We start from the raw sequence: 17,874 nt of genomic DNA, 5'->3' as shown, positions 1-17,874 counted from the left end.
CCGAGAGGGGGGGGGGATGGGATCGGGGGGGCTACGGGGATCGGGCGCCTTACTTACTTGAGCACTTGAGCACTGGATAGGGTCGATTCCGCGTGGTACGGGACCCCTCGATATCGTCTCGCCTTCCCTCTCTGGCGTGTTCACTTACTTACTTCCATACATCGCCTTCAGCGAGCGTGCGAGCCCCATTCAACCCACCCACGCAAGGTCCTCGACTAGGTCCGTCCGGTCCCAGGTTTGGGATCACTCCCGTCCGTCCGTTGGGATCACTCCCGCAGAAAACCTCGAACTAGCACGGGCAGCCGGCAAGAGAGAGAGAGAGAGAGCGGCGAGGGAGGGAGGGAGGGAGGGAGGGAGAGAGAGAGAGAGATGTTTTGTTGTGTAGTCGGCGAGCGAGAACTACTGAAAGCGGCGGCCCAAAGAGTACCGTAAAATAGGAGAGTAAGGTTAGGTTAGGTGGGAAGGTGAAGAACAGCCAGGCTCGGACTGGACACCAGCGCGGTATGGGTGGACGCTAGACCAGATGATGTCGACACACGCATGAGCGGCACACAGACAGCCAGCTGGCTGCCACACGCCCTGAGTTGGCGTACACATAACTGTGTAGGGAACGATCAGGGTGGTCTGACCGTGCTTGGTCGAGGCCCTCCGTAGTATCGCGAGGCGTCCCTCTTCCCTCGTTTGCAAAGGGATCGGCATCTGAACCCGAAGGTCGGTGTTCAGCAAGTGGTGGTGGTGGTGAGCCGTGTGCGCGGCTCTGCGGTATTGTTGATCGCGGGTGAGGCTGCAAAGCCATCCTTGATCTCCGGGTGCCGTCTCAGACGACTGTAGGATTGGTATAAGGAACTCGTATCCGAGTGGTTTGGGGGAATGGTGTCATACGACACCGGGGGCTGTGACTTAGCACATGAAGAGGGTTGACTGTCTCGCAGCGCGCGGCGCAACGACCGCAGTTGGGGAACTTTACGTGTCAATGTTTGGGCGCCTATTCGGCGCCCAAGGTGCTAATATTAGGGGTCTAGGTAGACGCGCCACCGCACAGGGTGTGGGAATATAGGGATATAGGTAGACTATTCATCACTACGGGGGGGGGGAGAGAGAGAGTGATAATAATAGGGGTGCTGAGGTCTGTGGAGGTGATTCTCCGGGTCAGTCTGGAGGTCATTCTCCACAATCTCCTGCGACAATAACTCAGGGCCACGTTCTCCCTGTCGCCCCCCCCCCCCCCCCACACCGGTGCCAAGGACAGAGTAAACAGAGAAAACTGGAGAAAAAAAAATCTCCACGGGTTGGTTCCGCCCACCCCCTCGCTCCCCCTGCAGCGAACGCAACACGAAGCGCCTCCAATATGCGGCCACGACCTCCCGCATCACTCTCCCGCGCCGCTGCCCTCAAATTCGCATCGATTCCTCTCGCAGCGCTGCTTGCTTCGCCGGCTGCGCCCGCGCGTGCTGTCATCGGCGAATCCATCCTCCCGGGCTACCTGCAGGCTGATGACAAGTCGTGGGATGTGACGCTGCCGGCCGCGTGGAAGGCGTCGACCGCAGACATGCGTGCAGAGCCAGAGCACCGCTTTCACTTGCGTGCGGAGAGGAGCAGCGGCGCTGCCGCGAGCCTCGACGTCTTTGTGGACGTGGCAAAGGGCAAGCAGTTCCTCAGCGATCTCGGCAAGGTTGACGAGGTCGGGCGGCGGTACGCGGAGCGGTTTGGCACGGTGCAGCGCGCCGCCGCCGTGCCGGGCCCGGTTCGCGGGAGCACCTACTACGAGTACGAGTTTGCCGGGAGCACCACGACCACCCGCGCCAAGCTCACCGTGTACCAGAGCCGGCTCTACATGCTGCTTCTCACGCTCCCGTCCAGCGCGCCGGCAGAGGTGCTTGCGGAGGCGGACGCCATATCCTCCTCCTTCAAGGCCTTCCCGGTCAACATGTTTTGCCTCGCGGCCTCCAACGGCGGCACGGCGCCCACGCCCGGCACCTGCTACTGAGAACACTGTCAGCACACATATACGTGCACATGCACATGCAATTAAATAAATAAATAAAACGGACACCTCTACTAGGAGATGGGTAAAAAGGAACAGGTCCCCGCCCTTGCGATCTTTGTGCAGGGTTCTTTGTGGGTGTGGTCGGCGACTAGCCGGGGTCGTCCTCCCGATGGGGGACTAGCACTAGCCGTCTTCCACCTGGTCCCTCGGGTCCCTGCTGCTCCTAATCTCTTCGTACATCCTCCTGCTGATCTCCGCAACGTCCTGCTCCCTCCCTCGTCTCGCCCTGCGCGACTGCTCCGCCTCACCGTCGTCTGCCCTGCGTCGTCTGGTGACGGGTCCTCCATAGTCGGTCGAGGTCGCCGCCCTCCTCGTGCCTCTTCCCAACGTTCCCTCGGCGGTCGATGCCGTCGTCTGGTCCGCCTCCGCCGTCCCCGGGTCTGACCTGCCCTCGTCTGCACTAGCTTCTGTTTCGTCATCACTGGCGCCTCTCCTCTTCTTTCTCCTCTTCTTGTATGCTTTGTACATTGCGTCGATTCCTTTTCGCGTGAGCACCACCCTGAAGCTCGCCCAGCAGCGGAACCGCTCCCTGAGTCGAAGGAGCATCATCAGTCTCACCCACTTCGCTCGCTGCCCACTGTCTCCGCTCCCTCCCGCTTGAGCTGCCGTCGCGGTCCTCGTTCGTCCCGCTGGCTGCTGGCCTGTCTGCACGTTGCCTCCGTTATCCCTCCTCCTCCGCGACTCCCTCAAGGCCGGGCGGGCCTCCTTCCACCCAGCGAAGAGCTTCCTCAGCCACTCGATGTGTTCCTCTCTCTTCATTATGCGCGCCGTAGCCTCATCATTGAGCTGTATCCACCTCTGCACCGCTCCCGTCGCCGCCTCGGCCACGACTTGCAGGTTCCTCGTGACCCCGGTGCCAAGGTCCCTTCGGCTCTTCTCCGAGAGGTCATCTACCAGACACCAGCTGCGGCACGCTCTCCCCTGCCGCAGTGAACTCAAACCCCTGGCACAATTTGCTCACTGCTCGCTGCATCACCGCGAGCATGAGCTTACTCCGTGTAGGCGAGAGCAGGCAGCCCTGGCCTAGCCCCTGTTCAATGTCATGGGCTCGCCCTCGAGATGCGCAAAAGGGTCGCTCTCCGCCCCGGCTAGCGTCGCCTTGGCTTGCTCCGCTGCTTGCAGCAAAAGGGATCGGTGCTCCATCCAGAGCTCCGCCCCGTCGCGCCCATCATAGTACCTGTCCCAGCGCTCCACGTACTCGGTCACATCTGGGGCCTCGGGCGCCCAGACATAGATGAGGTCGACTTCACCAAACATCTTTTTCCCCCACTCCCTGCTCGCGGCGTCGGCTAGGGCGGCGGGCGGGAATGTCGGGTTGAAGCATCGGGCTTCTGAATCCATGGACTCAGCAAAGGCAGCGATGTCGATGCACCGCACCCTCGCCCAGTCAGAGACCTCGGGGCGGTGCCCCTGCTCGAGCCAGCCGACGCAGTAGCTCTCGAAGTCTTCGGTGCTCACATGGCCAAGCTCTGGCATGCTCTTCATCGCCTCCAGCTCTTCTTGGGTTCGAAGTGGCAGGCCTGCGAAACTGACACCCACCTGCATCGGGCAACACACAGGCACACCCGTACATAGGTCACCACTCGCCCATGTGAGTACATCTCTCGCTTCCTCTCGTGGCGGCTGCGTGCCAGTGCCCTTTTCTGGTGCGAGTGGCTGCCAGTTCGGACCCGGGGGGAGGGGGGGGCCAGCGGGGGCCCAGCGCGGGCCCAGCGAGGGCCCAGCGAGGGACCAGCGAGGGACCAGCGAGGGACCAGCGAGGGACCAGCGAGGGACCAGCGAGGGACCAGCGAGGGCACAGCGCAGCGCGATCTCTCGTATCGGCTCGCACTTTTGGGTGCAGCCCATCCTCATCCTCCATCGTGCTCGACACCGCCTGAGGCGAAGGCCCAGACACAAGTCGGGCAAGCAGGCCCCATGTGTGCGTGGTTCTGTGCTACTCAAGTTCAACCCCGTGCAGCCCGGTCGTGCGAGCATCTGAACTCCACGCGCCGCTAGCACGGGGTGTACTACAGCTACTCGGCCGCCGGCGGCGGCAGCGGCCATGAGGGTGGCGGCGACAAGGACCATCTAGGGCAGCGACATGCGCCTTTTCGGCCAAAATTGCAATTGTGCGACATGGTCCGCTAAATAATAAATAAATAAAAACGGACACCTCTCTACTGTGAGATGGGTAAAAAGGAACAGGTCCCCGCCCGTGCGATCTTTGTGCAGGGTTCTTTGTGGGTGTGGTCGGCGACTAGCCGGGGTCGTCCTTCCCGTAACCCGATGGGGGACTAGCACTAGCCGTCTTCCACACCAGGTCCCCCGGGTCCCTGCTGCTCCTAATCTCTTCGTACATCCTCCTGCTGATCTCCGCAAAGTCCTGCTCCCTCCCTCGTCTCGCCCTGCGCGTCTGCTCCGCCTCACCGTCTTCTGCCCTGCGTCGTCTGGCGACGGGTCCTCCATACGGCTTTAGTCGGTCGAGGTCGCCGCCCTCCTCGTGCCTCTTCCCAACGTTCCCTCGGCGGCCGATGCCGTCTGCTCCGGCTCCCCAGTCCCCGGGTCTGCCCTGCTCTCGTCTGCGCTAGTTTCTGTTTCGTCATCACCGGTCACCCTCCTCTTCTTTCTCCCCTTCTTGTATGCTTTGCACATCGCGTCGATTCCTTTTCGCGTGAGCACCAGCCTGAAGCGCGCGCAGCTATCTACATTTTACTGTGTAACCGGACACACATGTGCATGTTGTGTGTCATCTGAGATCTGTTATGTGTGTGCCCGTGTGCCCCCTACGGGGGTACTACGCTCTACGGCTACGCGGACCCAGTTTTTAGAGTTTACAGTTTTTGTTGGACGTGCCCGTTTATTTGCATGTCACCACCGAGCCTCACTCATCGCACCTGCTGCATACAGAGGTCGGCCTGCTGCATACAGAGGATAGGGTTGTCAAACGTTAATTTGGGGCCTAACAGTTGCACTATTGTTGGCTGAAATCCTCAACGTTGTTCAAGTGTTCATCCCAGCCCATGCTGTTACTGTTTGTTACTGTTGTTACTGTTGTTCAGCGGCCAGCAAGCAGAAAATGGCAAAAAACCCGGGTAAAACCCGAAAATACCTGGTATTTTCCGGGTATTTTCGGGTATTACCCGCACCACTGGGGAGCTGGGGACACAGTGGGGACACTAGAGAGATCATCGACCGCATCGTGGGTCACTGCCCCGCCTTCCTTACAACACTGTTGTTCAGTCGGCCTAACGTTAGCTACTGTTGTTGGGGAGCCCCACTGTTGTTCTGTTGTTACTGTTAACACTAGCAACACGGTTCAGCTCTTAACGTTTGACAACCCTAACAGAGGTCGGCGCGGTTGCGATCACGGTAATGGTTTCGGGTCACTTGGCGGCAGCGGCGCCCTTGCGCTGATTCAGAAAAGCGCCGAGCCGCTTGGTGACGTCCTCCTTGAGCTGCGCCGCCGCGTGGCCCTCCTTCGCGCGCGGCGGCGGCGGCGGCGGCGGCGGCGGGTGCTGCGCGCTGCTGCTATAGTGCTCGCGCTGCATCGACGCGAGCCGGAACTGCAGCGCAGCAACCTCGGACGCGAGTCGGCCTCGCTCCTCCTCGGACGAGGCTAGCCGCTGGGTGAGCGCCTCGGCCGTCAGGCGCTCCGCCGGCGTCATCGCTGCCTCGGCCGGAGGCGGCGGCGGCGGCGAGAGCGGCGAGAGCGGCGGCTGCTGCGGCGACCGCGGCGAGGCGGGAGGCTGTTGCGCTGCCGCGGCGGCGGCGGCGGTGCGGCGGTTGGCGTGCAGCGCCTCGGCCTCGAGGGCCTGCACCTCCTCGAGGAGGGAGAGGACGCAGACCATCGCCTCTACACCGCCGCCGCCGCCGAGCGGCGCCGCCTCGCTCAGCTGATGCCGAAGAGAGGCGCGCCTGCAGGGGAGGGGGGGGGAGAGAGGGTCCCCCGCCCCGCCCAGCTCCCGCCCTCGCCTGCCCCTCGGCTGCCCCTCGGCTGCCCCTCGGCTGCCCCTCGGCTGCCCCTCGGCTGCCTCTCGGCTGCCTCTCGGCTGCCTCTCGGCTACATCTCGGCTACATCTCGCCGCAGCCGGATCTCCGATGCAGCGAGTGCGTCGCTCGCGTCTCGCAGCTGCAGCCGCAAGCCGCTCGCCTCCTGCTGCGCGGCGGAGCGACGCGCGATCCGGGCCTGCTGTGCGCCCAGCTGCGCCCTCAGCGCCGACACTTGCCGCACCAGCAGCCGCTGCCGCGCCTCGGCAGCAGCCGCGGCGGCCGCCGCCTTTGCAGCACGCGCCGCCTCCGCCTCCGCCGCCTCCTTGAGGGCGGCAACCTCGTCGCGCCGCGCCGCGCCGTCGGCGTCGCGCCGCGCCGCGTTCCACTGCTTCTGCAGGTACTTGACCTCGCGCCGCAGCATGATTATTTGCGACGCCGCGCTCGCCAACGTCAGCCCTCCCGCAGCGCCGCCCTCGTCCGGTGGCGGCCCGACCGCCTCCGCCTCCGCCGGCCCGCCGCCCACCGTGCGGCGCCGCATCTCCTCCGTCGACGAGGCCGCCCTCAGCGCCGCGCCGCTCGCCGCCCTCTCGCTCGCCGCCCTCTCCTTCTTCAGCTGTCCAGCGAGCGCGCGCAGCTCGCCCTCGAGGCGGCGGTTCTCCTGCGAGCGAGGTGCGGGTACGCGGCGTGTCAGCCGCGGCCCGCGACGGACAAACAGAGCGCGGCGGCGCGAAGCGGCGCGCCTCGCGCAGCAGCAGCGCCTCAGCGGAGGAGCAGCCCTGGTCCTCGGCCGGCGGCACGTCGGCGGCAGTGGCGTCGCCGTCGCCCGCCGTCGCGTCGAAGCGGTGCCGCTCGAGCTCGGCGAGCAGGCTGCGAGCCGCTGCCTTGGCCGCGTCCATCCCTCCCTGGCACTCAAGCAGGCAGCCCCGCAGGCACTCACGCAGCCCCTGGCACTCAGGCAGGCAGGGCTGTGGGCACCCGAACGAATGCCTACTTTCTCGTAGGACTATAGCAGGTTGGCTCGCTAGTCGCTCGCCGGGCCCGCGCAGCACGCGCGGGCCTTTTTTGTGGTTGATAAAGTGGCACCTTCGACATTGCACTTGGAGCACTTGGAGTGCCGATTGCGTTTCTTTTCTTTATAGGAGAGAGAGTTGTATTGTCTAAATTCTTTATGCTGTCCTCCTATTTTTACTATTTAGGATTCCTAAGCTTAAAGGCCCGCTAAACGCGCGAGGCGGTGGCGGCGGTGGTGCGGGGGATTGGCAGGGGAGGCGGCGGGATTGACAGGGGATGGGGCGGCCACGAGCGGAGCGGCGGCGAGAGGGGGGGCGGCGGCGAGGGCGCGAGGCGCCAACGAGCGAGGAGCCCGCGCCATCAGAGGGACGCGCCGCTGCGAGATGGAGGGCGGCGGTGACGGAGGCAAGGCGCGAGGCGGCGGCGGCGGCGGCGGCGGCGGCGGAGGCGGCGGCGGCGGCGGCGGCGGCGAGAACGGCGGCACCGAGTTGTCTCGGTGAGCGGAGCGGCGGCAGGAGGAGGAGCAGCTCGCTGTTGAGCGCTTTTGAGCCTGGGATCCCATGTCACTGCGACCGGCGTGCCCGGGAACGGAGATCGCGCGCGCGCCGCCACTCACGACGCGCGCGCGATCTTCGCGGAGTCGGGTCCCCAGAGGGAAGCGGTCTTCTCGGCCGACGTCCAGCGGCGCGCAAGGAAGCAGGCGCAGCGGTGCACCGCGGCGCGTTGATTCGCGACCACCGTCGGCCGCGGACGGCGGCGGCGTGGCGGCCGCGGGCGCTCGCGAGACGCGCCGCTCTGCTCTGGTACGGTTCGTTCGACACGTTGTGCCGCCACACGCCCGGCGGCCGCGGGTCCCAGAAGTGGTTGCGCGGGCCTCTTCCTTGCGGCCGCGGGACGGCGTCGGGCACGTCGTCGGTCGCAACAGATGGATGCGCGGCGAGCCGAGGCACGTCGTTCCTGGCGCTGGTGGTTTGAGGTCGGCATCGTCCAGAGCTCGGTCGACGAGTCGAGAGCTTCAGCTGGCCGAGGGTGCCACCTTTGTGCTCTGTGGGCCACTCTTTGTGCACGAAATGGGAAATATATCTCTTTGATTCCTATGTAGCCCAGCCGACTCCGCGTGCGTGAACTCTCGAGGGATCTCGAGTTGCGAACTCTGTTCACACGAGCAGCTGGGAGTGGCTGCGGCTATACCTATAGCAGACAGCTCTCTAAAGGGGACGCGATTTCAAAAAAGAAATTTCCGCGCTGAGCACATCGCGCGGCGCGGCCCGAGATCGCCCGAGATCGCGCGGTTCTGCGGCGCCTCGGCATATCTCGGCGTTGCGACTCGAGAGCGCCGGCGTTGAGCCTCGTAGGGGCCGCCGGGGTCTCGAGCTAGGATCGTACAAAGATGTAAGGTACAAAAGCCAGAGCAGCTGCTGCACGCTCGCTGTTCGGCAGAAGCCGAACAAGGAGGACAGGCGTGACACAATCGAGAGAAGAAACTCATGTGAGACAGAGGGTCACGCGGGACACGAGCAAAGTGCCAAGGGGGCACCACAGAGAGTAGTTACTATCTCCTTATTCCAACGCTCGGGCTCGGCGAGGTGGATGGGCTGGGAGCGAGGGGGCGGAAGTGTGCAGTGCGGTAGATGGATGGTCAGCTCGGGGCTCGTGAGCCGGACTTGGGGGCCGGACGGCTTTCATTTCTCTCTGCGTTCTCGCACATGGAGTGCGAGGTATCTCGTCTGTCGCCGTCCCAAACTGTCACTCCCCTTTCTCCCGGCCGGGGTGGGGCGCGCGCGCGGGGGCGGCGGGTGTGCGGGATGTCTGTGGGCCCGAGAGCGATATGCCATGTCCGCCTTGCGTTTGGGTGGGTGGTGGGTGGTGTGTGTGTGTGTGTGTGTGTGTGTGTGTGTGTGTGTGTGTGTGTGTGTGTGTGTGTGTGTGTGTGGCTGTGGTGGTGTTGTTTTTCAAACATCGAAGGCAGCTCAAAAAGAAAAGAAACGAGCGACCCGGCCCGGCCCGGCCCCCGCGCCCCATACGGTTGTATGGCGCGTGCGCGCTCAAACTCCTCCTCCTCCAGCGAATCCGAGCCTCGTCGGAAGCGGCCCAAGCACAAGAAGGCGCGCCGCCCGTCCGCCTCTTGTGCACACACCCTCGCCCGCGCTCCGCACTCTGTGACGCACGCTGCCCGCCCGCCCCAGGAGAAGAAGGAGAGGCGGTCGTCGAAAAAGGACAAGCACACGCACAAAAAGGAGCACAAGCACCACCGCTCTCGCGCCGCGCCGGAGGCCGCGCCTTCCGACGAGGACGGCGCTCCGGGGCCGCCGCCGCTGCCTCGCTTCTGGAGCGACAGCGCCGCCGCCGCCGCCGCCGCGGACAGCGTGCGAGCGCTCGCCGCCGGCCAGCCCGAGGGTGCGGCCGGCGTGCTGGCGCTGCTGAGGACGCTGGATCGCGGCGAGGCGCTCGTCCTTGGTGGCGAAGGCGGCGAGCAGGGCGGCGGCGGGCCGGACGCGGCTCTGTCGGCGCTGCTCCGCCGGCTGAGCGACGCGCTGGGGCTGCAGCGGACGCCGCTGCCTTCGGGCGACGTTGCCTTCCTCAAGGGACCGGGTCAGCCGCCGCTGGAGGGGGCCTTCGCGCCGGTGCTCGGTCAAGACGAGGGCGGCGGCGCTGAGGGCGGCGGCGCCACCTCTGCGGCCGGCCGCCTCGGGCCTGCCGAGGAAGCGGCGGCACGGGAGGGGGCGCAAGGGGCGGAGGCGGGCGGCGGGGCGGAGGCAGGCGGCGGGGCGGCGCCGGCGCCGGCGCAGCGACGTGTGTACGGGGCCGCGCTGCCTCCGCCGTCGGCGGCGGGCCCGGCGCCGCGGGACGGCGTGGCGGCCGAGGCGGAGGGCGAGGGCGAGGGCGAGGGCGAGGGCGGCGGGGAGGCTGGGCCTGGCCCGCAGCCGGCGCCGGCAGGGCTGACCGAGTACCTTCTCGCCCAGGAGCCGGCGCCGTGGTGGCAGCGCGCGGCCGAGCCGCCAAAGCCGCCTCCGCCGGTGAGGGCGGAGGGGCCGCCCGCCGCCGCCGCGGGTCGGGAGGCGTGGATGACGTCGCTCCCCGCGGACCGGCACGGGCTGGGCGGCGCGGCGCAGGCGGGGCCGCGCCAGTTCGCGCGCGACGAGCGCGAGGTGTTCGGCGGCACCGACGCGAGCTGGACAGCGGCGCCGCGGTCCGAGGAGGGGGCAGGCGACGGGGCCGGGGGCGGCGGCGGGCCCGCCCGGATCGGGATGAGGGAGGAGCCGGACGCCGGGCGGCCGATGAGCTTGGCCGAGGCTGCCGCGCTCGCGAGGGCAAACGCGGCGGCGGGCAAGCGGCCGCAGCCTCCGTCGCGGGCGACGGCGGCCGGGGTGGCGGGCGGCGAGGGGGCGGGCGGCGAGGGCGCAAAGTCGCTGGTCGACGTGCACAAGGAGCTCAAGGCCAAGGAGAAGAAGGCCAAGAAGGGCGGCGCCGAGTGGGCGGGGTCGCACCCGTGGAAGCCGTGGAACCGCGAGACGGACCTCGACATCCGGCAGGTGCAGCCCAAGGGGATCGACTCGGTGCTCAAGAACCAGCACATGGGCGAGCTGAGCAGCCGCTTCGGCTCCTCCTCGAGGGAGACCACCTTCATGTAGCGCCACGTCTCTCTCCCTCTGCGCGTGTCGCGTGGGCTGCCCCCCATTCCGGCATTCGTTTTGCCCCGCTCTGGTGTTGGATGTGGGCCCCACTCTCCCGGGGCCCGTCACTTTCTCGACGCAGCGGCATTTCGGTGGTTTACATTGGTAGACGCGCCACAACGGACCACACAGAATGCACCACCAAAACTGGCGCGTTTACCCACCCCCCTCCACAGCCACATAGGCGATGCACATACGCCACATACGCCACACAGCACACACACACCGCCGCAGCCTCACAGACACAGTTCGGGGGGCGGGCCGGCGGCGGGCGCAAGGCCAGGCGCCTGTCAACGCGGGTGCTACCGACGAGTGCACTCACACGTGACGAGGACGCGGCTGGCGACTCGCGCAGGGTGAGCCGAGGTGCAGCGGCGGTGTTCATTGCGCCGCGGGCGCGGCCGGCATGAGAAAGCGTGGAAAGAGCATGCCGGAATGCTCGTCCCCGGTCTGGTACCCACCTGCGGGCAAGACGAGGCTGCCACGTCAAGACGCGGTGGAAGGTGCGCACGGCTGGCAGCAATGAGGGGCTACATGGGGGGGGGGGGGGGGCTAACCCGTGGGCGCCGGCCAGTCGGCCAGGGGTGAGGAAGGCGCAGCCGGAGCCGCGCTGGCTGCCTTGAAGACCGGGACGAGGGCGAGCCCGGGTGCGGGCGACAGGTCCGGGTGGGAAAGCGCTGCCGCGACGGCCCTCGAACGCTTGCTAGGCATCGCGATACTAGTATCGCGATAGGTTGGAACCGACAACCTCCCGAAACCGACAATTGTGTTGCTGTTGTCGCGTCGGTGTACGTACTTGTATCTCGGGGAGAGAGAGACGTACGTTATCTCGGTGTATTGTTGGCAATTGTGTTACGGCACGCGAACTTTCAGATTGCGACGCAATTTTGTGTTCTTTAATTCAACTTCCAAAACGCGATGTGCTGGTGAACGCGGCTCCTAATCCGTAAAAAGAATTCTAAACTCGCGAAGGTAGGTTGGATAAATAAATAGCCGTCCTCCCATCCCTCCCTTGGGTTGTCTGTTTTCTTTCTTTCTTTATAAATAAATAAATAACAAATATGGACTACTGGACACCCGAGACGGTGGCCCAAGAGCTGAGTTCCCGCCCCCGTAAAGCCCAAGTGGGCGCGTAAGGTTGGCCAAGATCGGACCTGGAAAGATACCCGACCTCCCATACACCATACTTGGAAAGATACCCGACCTCCCATACACCATACTTACATGGACGTGGACACTTTACTTAGTTAGGATTTCCTACGCAAATCAGCTTTTGCAAGCGGGAGAGAATGGGACACCACAGGACCGAGCGTCGAGCGTGGATCAACGGGGTGGTGGAGCGCGCTAGATAGAGGGACGTGTCCCAACCCACACGTTGAGAGGGACACTTGGACACGAGCCGTGCGAGCGGTGGGAAAGATATTTGGGCAGCCAGGTTGTACGGCGCCAAAGCGGCGTGCGCGCGGCGGCAAGGCCAGCCGCGCGCGCCGGCTCGAGAACTTCCGGCAGCACAAGGCTGCGGCACCTGCGGCTGCTCCTGCGATCAAGTGGGAGCAGCTCGCCCACGGCCTCTTGCGTCAGCAACGCGCGACTCTGCGCGACGGCGCGCGAGCGGCCTGGGTGCGCATGCGCGCCACCCGCGCGAAGATCGGCGCGGCGGTGCGGAGCGCGTGGAGGTGTGTAGGTCTCTGCTCGCGCGTCACCTCGAGTCCCCTGGCCTGTCTGCTGTCTGGAGTGATCTGTCGGCGGACGGCGGTCAGTACGACCGATCAGGTCGGAGTTTTCTGATGGTTGGAGGGTCTATCTGTATGTACTCCTCGAGATCTCTCCAAATCTGCCCTCTAACCAACCGTAACCATTCGGGAAGTCGGTGCTAATAGAGACTAATAGAGCCGGGGCCCCGTTTCCGCACTGCGGCGCGGCGCACGGTGCCTCCGGGGGCCCCCGCGCCCCCCCAGAGGAATCAAAGTCATGGAGCTCGCTTCCGCCAGCCCGAAATCCGCTTGTCATAATCGGTAAAAAAAGAAAGAAAACAGACAACCCAAGGGAGGGATGGGAGGACGGCACGCCGCCACCACACAGGGATTTTAAGGAGAGGAGTGTGGTGCTAGCCGTCGCCCACCCTTGGGCGTCTGCCTCTTCCTATCTCTCTTCGCAGTCCCTCGCCGATTCTCGCTGCAACCTTCATGCCACCTCGCGGTCGTCCCACTCTCGTCGTTCTCCCTCCTGTCGTTCATCATATTTCCCGCATAAATTCTGGTGTGCGAGATTTGATTGAGATACGACCGAGATTAGGCCGAGATTTGACCGAGATCTCAGCCGATATCTAGTCGAGATCTGACCGAGATATGGCCAGCGTGTGTCACGATTTCCATAGCCTATGGCATAGGTGTCAGCATGACGCGTGCCTCAACGACCCGCTCGTGCAGCAGGTGATCAGGCACTACCACAGCGTTGCGAAAAAGTGCTCCCTTCACAGCCTTGTTATTGACAAGAAAATACGTCCTATGGCGCTATGCGCTGGTCTGTGAGAGGTTGAGGCACACACACACACACACACACACTCGTTGAGGTGCGAGCCCTGGAGGCCCTGGGGATGGGGTGAGACTACCCTTCACACCGCTCGTGCGCCAGGATTTGTTATCAACCCCTTAGAGCTCTACGCACTCTTCACACAGGGGCTCTCACAGCAGACTGTGAGGTCCCGTGAAGGTTCACGGGGCCGACTCGACAGTGTGTAACGACTTTCCATCTCAACGAGGGGCACGTCACCGACATGTGTGAGATCGGCGGGGACCTGCAGTCCCAGCGCGATGTCCACTACGAGGTCAAGGTGCCTAGCGCCCTCACAAAGACGAGGCAGGCTGGGCAGGGCTCGGCGGCACACGGCGGATGCTGTGCGTCACTGGGCCACAAATTTGGCTTCGGCAACACCCTCGACCAAACCTTGCTCAAGGTTCTTGGGTGCAAAGAGCGCGGCCACAAGTCACAGGGCCCGCTCGTCCATGCGACCGGCAAAGGCTGGGTCAAAGAGCACAAGGGACAGTACTACGACGCGCTCCATGTCAAGAACGGAATCGTCAAAATTTGTCTCGTCGAAAGCCAGGGCGGCATCGCGCCGCCAACCAAGAGAATCATCTTCAACTTCGCCAAAGAGGTCGGCAGCCCGAGCGCCGTCGACCGCACCGACTACGGCACAGCCTCCGGCAGCGCCCGGGGCTTCGCCCAACACCACTCGCAACAGCTCTCGCGCGCCGCCGTCAGTGGCGATGCGCAAAACATCAACAACGCTGCTCGCAACATGCGTGTCGCGCACTCATTCATGACCGGTCTCAATGCCCCACCCCCCTGCGCGCGGGCCTTCTAAGCCCGCGGGTAGTCCCCCCCCATCCCCAGGGCCTCCAGGGCTCGCACCTCAACCTCTCACAGGCCAGCGCACAGCGCCATGGCAGGTATTTTCTTCTAATAACAAGGCTGTGTACAGCGGGGACACTTGTAGTGAGCGTCGGGCTGGTGGTTCGACACCGAGTTTGAAAGATCTGTTTCTCTACGTCTCTCTTCACAGGAAAATCCTGTGAAGAAAAGCGGAGAAAAAACAGAAACCTTTTCTGCCTCGGCCTTAGCCGTCGGTACTCCGAAAGCGTGCTATCCAAGTAGCACGCAGCCGGGTCCCGAAGGTGTCCCATCCCAAATTCGTGCTGTCGACAGACCAGATTCGTGGTCCCTTGGTCGACTACACCCGCCTTTGGACGGTAGCCCGACACAATACATTTGTCTGTCTTTTTGGATTTTTTGGTTCGTCTGGGTAAGGGTTTTGCAAGAAACCTCCTCACCACTGCGAACACTGTCTTGCTCGTAGGAGCCGTTCGTCCTTTGTCCGAGCAAACGCGCGTCCGATCACCCCGTTGAGCACGTGTGCAGGGTATCCGAGCGCCATGAACTCCCTGAGTTTGCTCGTCACGCTGAGCGCGAACCCTTCGTCATCGCTCGCCATAGCACTCACCTTGAGCAGGCATCCAATCTACTCATAGCGGTGGTTGAGACCGATTGCCTCAACTGTCAACCACGTGGTTGACAGAGGCAGCCTCAACCCTCAACCAAGTGGTTGACAGACCCCTTCAACCCCTCAACCACGCGGAATGGCTGTTCACACCCCCCGCGCAAAGGTCTGAACACACATTCTCTGTGACCATTCATGTCGTCTTCTTTAGACGCCTGGATGCTGCATTTGACGCGCCGTTTTTACGAGTACTTGCTTCAGCTACGTGTGTGAATGGGAGGGTGATGCAAAAGCCCGGAGGAGCGCTGACAGCCATCGAAGGCCCCCACGGGGCGGTCCCGGCCGACGTCATGGCCGTCTGCGGACGCGGCCCTCCGTCTCCGGAGACATTACCGAACTCAAAACTGCTTATACCAAAGGCAGATACGAGCTCAGCTCAGTGAGATCTAGCAGCACATACCCTCAGTATCCAGAATAGTAAAAGTCTGAAAAAGTCGGTCCGACCGCGCAGAGCGGTCTGGCTCTGTCTGCAGAGCTTCCGTCCGAGCCCTGAGAAATGTCGGAGGCATGTCGGCCCATGTTCGCGATTTTGATGGCGTTGCCCTCATTGCACGTGAAACAGACCGCGCCAGCCACGCACCCTGGTTCCCGGAGGCCAACTCGAACAGGTTACTTTGAGCAATGGCCGCCTTCCATGCTCGATATGCAGCAGGAGCTTAGTTGACCCTGCTCGAAGGCCGCCCTGCTCTAAGGCCGCCCTGCTCTCGGCATTGCGTTGTTGACTGATAGCACTGTCTGATGCATCCAACCAGAAAGAGCCGTCGAAGAGCCGTCGAGCTACATGAGACCCAAGCAAGTCGTCGTGATGTACCAGAAAACGAAACTAGCGCCAAAATTGAGATCTCAGGATCGACATTAATTTCTCGCGCCTACTTTCGCTGCTTGAGACTCGCCAAATAGATCCTGCGTCTATGACCGTGTGCAACGTCAAGTCGTGAACCGCGACAAGACCATCGCGCCAAGCGCGACTCTGTTGCTTTATGCGGCAGCATTCACCGTGACTCTTGCCGTGCATGGTGAGTGACCGCGGTTGCTTACGCAATACTTACGCCGTGAGCTGAGCTTCACCAGCCGCTTCTCTTCCTGCCCTTGCCTTCTCTTGCCGTCCGTTCTCTCTGCGCATCCCACTGCATGCGGCATCACAAGCGTCTTCTGCCGGGCGCGCATCTGAACTCGTACCTGGTAGGCCATCGCTTTGCTGAAAGATCAGGCGCCTGAATGGCGACAGTGAGCGTCTCCTACTTATGGATTGCGCTCGAGGTACGAGGAGCGCAAGAGCGCGCCGCGGCGAAGCGTTTTTCTGGCGGCACGGCTGGTCCAGTTTATCTTGTGATCACGCGCGAGCCTGTGAATAGGCCCCGGAGGCCTCAACCCCCAACTAAAGGGTTGACGGGGGGTCTCAACCGTCAACCAGATGGTTGAGGGGGGGGCTCAACCCTCAACCCTTCAACCACCCCTATGGGCAGAATCCAACGACTATTCCCTCTTTCATCTTCGCGCATGTAGGAGTGGCATCGCGTCGAGGACTTTACCATCGCTACGCTCTTAGCTGCGAACCAGAGGGCTCCGCCCTGCCGTGCGGTCGGCTCGCCGTCCTGACATGCTATTTCTCCTGCTGCTCGCCGGCATCCTCGCCAGTGGCATCCTGGCCGAGCCCCAGGTGACTCACCGAGTCTTCATGGAGCTCTCTATCGGTGGAGAGCCCGCCGGCCGGCTTGAGATTGGCCTGTTCGGTGAGCATGCGCCCAAGACGGTGGAAAACTTCCTCGGGGTAATCAAGGGCTTCACGTCGAAAGGGTCGGGCAAGTCGCTTGGCCTCCGCGGCTCCAAGCTTCATCGCATAATCCCAGGGTTTATGGCACGCTCCTCAGCAGGGTTCTTTGCCCGGCACGCCCACGCCCTGAGCCCTGCGCCCGCACGCACAGGCGCAGGGTGGGGATATTACTCGAGGCGATGGGCGCGGCGGCGATTCCATCTGGGGCGGCGCGTTTGACGACGAGTCCTTTCGCTACAAACACTCCCGTGCTGGCCGCGTCTCAATGGCCAACGCGGGTCCGAATACGAACAAGTGTTTGCGCCTCCCTCCAACGCGCACGCGCACACACGCGCGCGCGCGCGCGCGCACGCAGCACACTCATGCACACACGCCCCGCGCCCCGCGGCGCCACCTGCATCAGGTCTCAGTTTTTCATCACCTTCAAGGCCACACCGCACCTCAACGGCAAGCACGTTGTCTTCGGCCAGGTGGAGGGCGTTCCCGCGTCGGGCAGCCATCCCGTCTTGGCCAAGCTCGAGGCCGTCGGCTCGCGTGGAGGCCGGCCCTCGGCCGAGGTGAAGGTCGAGGTGTGCGGTATCCTGCCAAACGCACACTCTCACGAGCTGTGAAACATTCGCACCTGGGCTGTTTTTATGACTATGTGGGACGTCTGCGACTGCCACGTCCTTGGAACACTCGTCGCTCTCCGCGGCTTGTTCGTTCTCTTGATAGATGTAACGGCTGTGCATGCTAAATGGGGACATATGGCGTTTTTCGCGCCAGCACCGCCGCGGCTCGCGCTCCGCAAAATCGGCTCATGCGGGGAAGAGTTTGTGCTCGACGCCAGCGTAACTGAAGGCCTCTGGGTGGGACGGTGGCGAGAGCGGGTGGCGCTGTGGTGTGATGATGGCGGCCGACCAAGCCGCGCCTCGCGATTGCACGCGCGCCTGGCAGTGGACGAGGCCGGAGCGTGGTGCCTACATGATAACAAGTCGGCGAATGGCACGTTTTTGAACGGCGAGCGAGTCGATCGGGCGCCACTCAAGCCGGGGGACCGCGTGGGGTTTGGCACCAGCACAGAGGGAGCGGGGGCATCAGAGGGTGACGCAACCCTTCCCCACTTCCACTTCACGGTCGTGGCCACCAAGAGCGAGCGTTCCGCGTGCCAAAACGAGGGTGGGCAGGGTTGTGAGTCGTGCCCGGAGTCGATCACTGACCTACCACCAGCCACCCCGCTCAGTCCGCTCCCACCCACGCCACTCGAGCCGCCGGCGCAGCAACCAACTCCGGTGCCGGTGCTAGCCATGCAACCACCAGCTAATCCAGCTGGGTTGCGGCTGGGGGTGGGGAGGAT

General features: G+C 63.7%; 5 protein-coding genes across 5 annotated transcripts; 3 read left to right on the top strand and 2 right to left on the bottom strand.

Moving 5' to 3' along the window:
* Positions 1-1,348: 1,348 nt before the first annotated feature.
* EMIHUDRAFT_311461 (hypothetical protein) lies at positions 1,349-1,987 on the top strand (the record flags this gene model as incomplete). Its single annotated transcript, XM_005764507.1, has 1 exon — positions 1,349-1,987. The coding sequence occupies one exon, from the start codon at positions 1,349-1,351 to the stop codon at positions 1,985-1,987; it is 639 nt and encodes a 212-aa protein (XP_005764564.1).
* Positions 1,988-5,412: 3,425 nt separating this feature from the next.
* Positions 5,413-6,915, bottom strand: EMIHUDRAFT_464910 (hypothetical protein; the record flags this gene model as incomplete). The annotated part of the gene is made up of 3 exons (XM_005764506.1): positions 5,413-5,922; positions 6,261-6,677; positions 6,733-6,915. 3 exons carry the CDS (start codon positions 6,913-6,915, stop codon positions 5,413-5,415), a joined length of 1,110 nt encoding a protein of 369 aa, XP_005764563.1.
* Positions 6,916-7,247: 332 nt separating this feature from the next.
* EMIHUDRAFT_357489 (hypothetical protein) lies at positions 7,248-7,790 on the bottom strand (the record flags this gene model as incomplete). Its single annotated transcript, XM_005764505.1, has 1 exon — positions 7,248-7,790. A coding segment is annotated over exon 1 (202 nt), but the record flags the coding sequence as incomplete, so codon positions are not given.
* An 871-nt stretch (positions 7,791-8,661) lies between these two features.
* On the top strand, positions 8,662-10,662 carry EMIHUDRAFT_104404 (hypothetical protein; the record flags this gene model as incomplete). Its single annotated transcript, XM_005764504.1, has 2 exons — positions 8,662-8,748; positions 9,217-10,662. 2 exons carry the CDS (start codon positions 8,662-8,664, stop codon positions 10,660-10,662), a joined length of 1,533 nt encoding a protein of 510 aa, XP_005764561.1.
* Positions 10,663-16,329: 5,667 nt separating this feature from the next.
* Positions 16,330-17,196, top strand: EMIHUDRAFT_437427 (hypothetical protein). Its single transcript, XM_005764503.1, has 3 exons — positions 16,330-16,622; positions 16,690-16,832; positions 16,942-17,196. Exons 1-3 carry the CDS (start codon positions 16,365-16,367, stop codon positions 17,147-17,149), a joined length of 609 nt encoding a protein of 202 aa, XP_005764560.1. The 5' UTR covers positions 16,330-16,364; the 3' UTR covers positions 17,150-17,196.
* The last annotated feature ends 678 nt before the right edge of the window (positions 17,197-17,874 follow it).

This window comes from Emiliania huxleyi (genome assembly GCF_000372725.1).
Source record: "Emiliania huxleyi CCMP1516 unplaced genomic scaffold EMIHUscaffold_59, whole genome shotgun sequence".
In the NCBI taxonomy this organism is placed as follows: Eukaryota; Haptophyta; order Isochrysidales; family Noelaerhabdaceae; genus Emiliania; species Emiliania huxleyi.
This window is presented reverse-complemented; position numbering and strand designations above follow the sequence as displayed.